General features: G+C 44.8%; 1 protein-coding gene across 1 annotated transcript in view; it reads right to left on the minus strand.

Annotated features, from left to right (window-relative positions):
* Arfgef2 (ADP ribosylation factor guanine nucleotide exchange factor 2) overlaps positions 1–5745 on the minus strand; it is an 88452-nt gene extending 82707 nt beyond the window's left edge. Inside the window, exon 1 of the mRNA XM_055595963.1 lies at positions 5464–5745. Coding sequence (XP_055451938.1) covers positions 5464–5584 — 121 coding nt within the window. The 5' untranslated portion in view covers positions 5585–5745. The remainder of the gene's footprint in view (positions 1–5463) is intronic.
* Positions 5746–6000: the final 255 nt, after the last annotated feature.

The raw sequence follows: 6000 nt of genomic DNA on the forward strand, positions 1-6000 counted from the left end.
AAGCTGAATAAACTCTTTCCTTCCCAACTTGCTTTTCGGTCATGGTGTTTCTTCATAGCAATAAAAACCCTAACTAAGACAGTCCTGCTTCAACCTCTGGAATGCCAGGATTAAAGGTACATACCACCTTAGGCAAGTAGCAATACTATTAATATTTTTCAAATTTTACACTTTTACTCTTCCTAACAGTGACAAAAGGTTTTTGTTTCGAAGGATTTTGTGTTGTGACTAGGACACCATACACGCTAGACAAACATAGTATAGCTAAACCTGGAGAAAGCCCTGCCTGTGCCCACTATGTCCTTATCTCCCACTCACACCTCCTCCCACACCAGTGTGGTTTTCACCTGCAATGTGCCACTCAAATAGCTCAATGATGACGACAAGTGCCTCTCGAGCCTCTACACTATGATATCAAGCAGAGAGAGCAGCAGGCCTGAGACTGGATTTTATCCTCCAAAGGTTAGATAAATGGGAAGTGCAGCTTCGTCTGCCTGCCCACCATGTAACTGTGGGCAAACCACTCTCCTGTGTTTCCCTTTGCATGGGTACAAAACAGTTATCACTCCAGAATCTGCAGGACAGAGCACAATGCTGCTAATGCAGACATCACGAATAAGAAAAACCTAGCTCAGTGATGCTCATATGAAACTACTTCCCAGCACAACAAAGACAGTTATATGCTGCAAAAAAAAAAAAAAAAAAAGCAGCTCTTTTTGACCAGAAGCTTTCAAATGTAACTCAGAATCCCATGACAGAAACCAATCTCTTGACTGAAACTTTACCATAGTGGAAAGACTGTTTACAAAGACTTGACGGAGTCCTTATCCAGAGACTCATTACTGGCTGAGTGACCCCTGGCCAGCTTGCTCAACACTTAGGCATTAATGGAGATGATAATAATAGTAAGGTCTAAACCAAAGCTCACAGTAGCACTGTGCCCAGGATCTAGAAACTTAGTATACAGTAGATATTATATAGATGCTATATGCCATGTACCTACAGTCAGTTTCATATGACAGATACTCATTCTTACATTTTCATGATGACTGAGCCTGACAGCTAACAATTGCAGAACACTTTGACCCTTTCATAGTAATTTATGCACATTAAATTATTAGATTCTCTCTCTCTCACTTGCTTGCTCACACACACACACACACACACACACACACACACACAAAAGGATTACTAGGCTGAGTCAGTTAAACTGTAGACAGATTTTAAATTTTTCCATGTTCAATTTTAAAACACTTAAGACTTTTTTTTTTTTTTTTTTTTTTTTTTTGTTAAGCTTCCAAACTCTACACAATCTAAGAACAGAATATAAAGAGACATCATGGAGAAACATGGGCCTCCAGTGCAACAATTACAAAAGAAAGGTTTTAAGAATGGAATTAAACCCCTGAGAGAGGGCTGAAAGGCTGGGGATTATTACTGCATGTCCAGGCTTCATTGAAGGGACAAGGGCAACAATGTCCTTGGGGTGAAATACTCTCATGGGCTCTTGATTTCTCCTGATAGGGTTAGGACCCCACCCTGATTGGGACAGTCATCTACCTATGCATTTGGTATTTAAAGAGATGACTCATTGAGGTCACTCCATCCTTTCCCACACGGCTCATCACTGCTTTTACAAGAGAAAACTGTCTTCACTGCATTTAGCAAGTTATGCTGTAACAAGCACAGCCTTTCTGTTCTTTTTTTCTTAGAAAAAGATTTATGTTTACTTTATTTATATGAGTGTTTGTCTACATGTATGTGTGTATACCCAGTGCTCACAGAGATAAGGAGAGTGTTAAGAATCCTCTGGCACTGGAGTTACAGACTTGTGAGCTACCATGTAGGAGCTGGGAATACAATCCAGGTCTTCTGCAAAGGCAGCCAGCACTCCTAACTGCTAAGCCTGCTCCCCAGTCCCATAATTACACTTAAAGATCCCTAAAAGACCTAACTAAGGTTAAAAACACCAAATCAGAGTGCTAACAGATTCTGTGGTAATAAGCATGGCATCAATCGTGTGCGAGTGCCCACTACTCTCCAAGGGCTTATACATGTTAACTAACTTCATCTTAATGGTAACCCTGACAAACGTGTAAGATTGAGTATAAACACAGCAAGTAATGGCAGGTACTCTGAATCCAGGAAGTCTTGAATCCTAGAAGGCTCACTTCTCAAGACATTCTGTAACTGACTGAAACCTGTCACAGAGACAATTTCCAGTAAGAATTCTTTATCATCCATGCAATTTAGCTTTCAGTGGTCAGAACTCTTATCAAAATTAATGACATTGTATAAACTATCTTTAAACACATTATACGTCTTGGGGTTGGGGATACTTAGCAGTTAAGAGCACTGGCTGCTCTTTCAGAGGACCCAGATTCAATTCCCAGCAACCCCATTGTGGCTCACACTGTTGGTTCTTTAACTCCAGTTCTAAGGGATCCAACACCTTCATGCAGATATACATGCAAGCAAAACACCAATGCATATAGAATAAAAATAAACAAATCAATAAAAATTCAAGACAAGACAAAACAAAAAACCTCCCTACTTAAAAAAAAAAAAAAAAAAAAAAAGCCGGGCTTGCTGACACACACCTTTAATCCCAGCACTCGGGGAGGCAGAAGCAGGCAGATCAATGTGAGCTTAACGCCAGCCTAGTCTACAAAGCAAGCAAGAAACCAAAACAACAAACAAACAAACAAACAAACAAACAAAAAACAAATAGCCATGCAGTGGTGGTGCACACCTTTGCTCCCAGCACTTGGGAGGCAGAGGCAGGCAGATCTGAATTCGAGGACAGTCTGGTCTACAGAGTCAGTTCCAAGACATCCAAGTACGCGTTATACCGAGAAAGCCTGTCTCAAAACACCAAAAAAAAAAAAATAATAAATTAAAATAATAATAATAATAATAAATACACATATACTTCTTACCCACTCTCTTACTTCAGCCATTTTCCTTATTTATTCCTCTCTGTTGTACTCATATGTGTAGATGGACATACACATGAGTGCCCGAAGGCCCAAAGTTGGTGTTGGATATGTTTCTTGATTGCTCTCCACTTATCCAGGCAGTATCTCCCCTTGAACCAGAGCTTACCAATTCAGCTAGCCAGCTGAGCGCTTGTGCTATAGGCAGCCACATATACACATGGGTTCTAGGGAGGTGGACTCTGGTCCTCAAACTTACGCTGCAGACATCTTTTCCACTGAGCTATCTTCCCAGCCACACACATTTCTCTTCTTAAGTGGGATTACTTAGACCCAAGACATGGCCTTGAGATAATGAGTGAAGGAACATTAGGTGCTCTGCAATGCTTTTACTTCAGAAATAAAAGCAAGTCTTTTCACTTACCTATGCACACAGCTACTCTCTTAAATGATGGCTCCTTTAACTCCCCGTGTGTGAGTCCCTTATCATTGATAACAACAAGCCATCACTCAAATTTCACATAACCTACACTGAAGTTACTTCCTGTCAAGGCCATTTCTTACTCACATGTGTATGCAGTATGTATGCATGCTCACATGTAAAGACACATGTGTATAAAATAATTCAAATGTGCATTTCAACAACCTGCATTGGGAAAATCTGAACCTTTAAACAAAAAATGTGATTCAATAATGTGATCTAATAATGTATCAATGTTATGGCCTGGTATGGCCCACAGGACAACTTTATAAGTAGGTCCCAGCAATGTGACATTTGATGTTAAAATTTCTGAATAAGAAATTAAAACTTAGCTAAGCATGGTGGCACAAGCCTTTAATCCCAGCACTTGGGAGGCAGGAACAGGCGGATTGGTGTGAGTTTGAGGGCAGCTTGGTCTACAAAGCAAGTCCAGGACAGCCAGGGCTCTGTTAAACAGAGAAACTCTGTCCTGAAAAACTATACAAACAAAATATATGTATATATATATATATATATATATATGAAATTAAAATTTAAAGTTTTATGGCAAAAATAGAGTCTCAGTGGATTTCAACCTGAGGCTCATGCCTAACTCACAGCTGCTCTTGTAATGCTTATCCTACATTCCCGATAAAACAAAACGCAATCCTTAGCCCTGGCTTTCAAAATAGAAAAGCTTTAACATTTAGGTTCAAAGCTTTAATCCTTAGGTCTCAGTAAATCCCTTCCACAGACCCTGAATTTCACAAGGTCAGCTGCTCTGGGATACACAGGCAGCAAGCACCTCCCCAACAATAGTTTCTGACCCTAACGGACTCTCAAATGCTTCCCACATAGGGCCTGGACTTTATTCGCAGGGAAGCGCAAAGAGCAGAAGACCATCCAAGGTTTCAAGTGAGCTCTCTCCTTGCACCAAACAGAGAAAGGTGAGGGCAACAGAAAAGCAGCCTTTCTATGTACTCAATTTGTTAGGAAAGCAGGCCTTTTAACAAGATCACAACATGGAACTGCAGCAGAGGATGATGAATTAGCAGGGAGATAGCTCTGGTCAAGTGGTCCCTGCCCACAACTTTTTTTCTCTTGAAACCCCACATGGTGGATACTTCCTGGCTTTCAGAACGGGCTCAAATGCCACGTTTTCAAGAAGTACTACTTTCCTGACCGTCCAAGCTAAAGCAGACCTCAGGTCCTCTGTATCACTTCTTGCTCTTTTATTCTCACGCCACTATTTATTAGTATTGTTTTGTCGTCTCTATCAGAATATAATATGATCCACGGGGGCAAATGAGGACCCATTTCTCCGTCATGGCCATATCCTCAGTGCCCGCTACACAGGTACTTGATAAGTAACTTAAAAGATAGAAAACTGATGTTAGTTACCAAGCTCTTTCCACAATCCACAGATCCATTCAACCAGCAAATATTTACTAAGCAACTACTGTGTGACAAGCACTGTAATAGGTGCACAGGATACCGCACTGAATAAATCAAGACAAGTATCTTTGCTCTTCAGAACCTTTATTTTAGGGACCCACCCTAAAATAAGTGCCTTGTGCACTGTCCAATGCCTGAAACATAGATCACCCTCCGAGGTGAAGCGCTCTCGGAGCCCTAATGCTCTCCTGTGAGACATTTCCAAAACAAGCTACCGGGGTCCCTCAACACCAACTGGGCAGCTCTCTCACCTGCTCTGCTCGCTCCCGTGGGAGAACCCCAACCAGCATATCCCAGATAGAGGAAAAACTTAACAAGGATTACTGCTTCAGAGGACTTGGAGATGGTGAGGGGAGGAACCAGGAAACGGGACAAGAAGTCGTGGCAAGCGCCCTAGGCAGGGGAGCTAGAGAACCAGCCCCGGCTGTCACCAACTTGCTAGGTGACCTTGGGCCAGTCTCTGCCGCCCCAACACCAGCTCCCCGGGGGCCAGTAAGCAAAAGAGGCCGGGAGGGTGGGATTCGGGTTGGGGGTACCGGAGGCCAGCAGGCCCTGAGGGTAACGGCCGGCGTGAGGAAGCCGGCGCGGGCCAGACCGGGGCGGCTCACTCACCGAGCGCCACCTGGCAGGCCCTACGCAGCTGGGAGTGCTGGGGCCGCTTCACCTCCTTGTCAGCTAGGATCTTCTCCAGGGCCCGGGACACGAACATGCTCTTGGTCTGGCTTTCCTGCATGGCCCCGGCCGGCGGGGGCCAGCAGCCCCGCGAGCCGGCGGCGCGAGCGAGCAGGAGTGCGAGGCTGAGGGCCCGGTGTCCCGGCCGACACCGGCCGTGTCCAAGCGCGCCGCCCTGTCAGGAAGAGACGCCCTGGCCCCACGGCGCCGCCATGTTGGAGCGCGTCACGTGACCACGTGACTGGTGGGGTCGCTACGTCTGCTGTGCGTCGGTCGACCTTGTGACCCCAGGGCGGGGTCCGGCCTGGAGGCGGGGCCAGAATGGGGGTGGAGCTCTGTGGGTGTGGTGGGTGGGGTGTGGAACTGTGGCGGGCGTGGTCTGTATGGTTGGGGCGGGGCCTACTCGAGTTGGGTTGGTAGGAGCATGTCCAAGGAGGATAGCTGGGTATGATAGACTATGAGGGAGGAGAAAATGGA

This window comes from Psammomys obesus, unplaced genomic scaffold (assembly GCF_907164565.1).
Source record: "Psammomys obesus unplaced genomic scaffold, mPsaObe1.curated_primary_1811, whole genome shotgun sequence".
In the NCBI taxonomy this organism is placed as follows: Eukaryota; Metazoa; Chordata; class Mammalia; order Rodentia; family Muridae; genus Psammomys; species Psammomys obesus.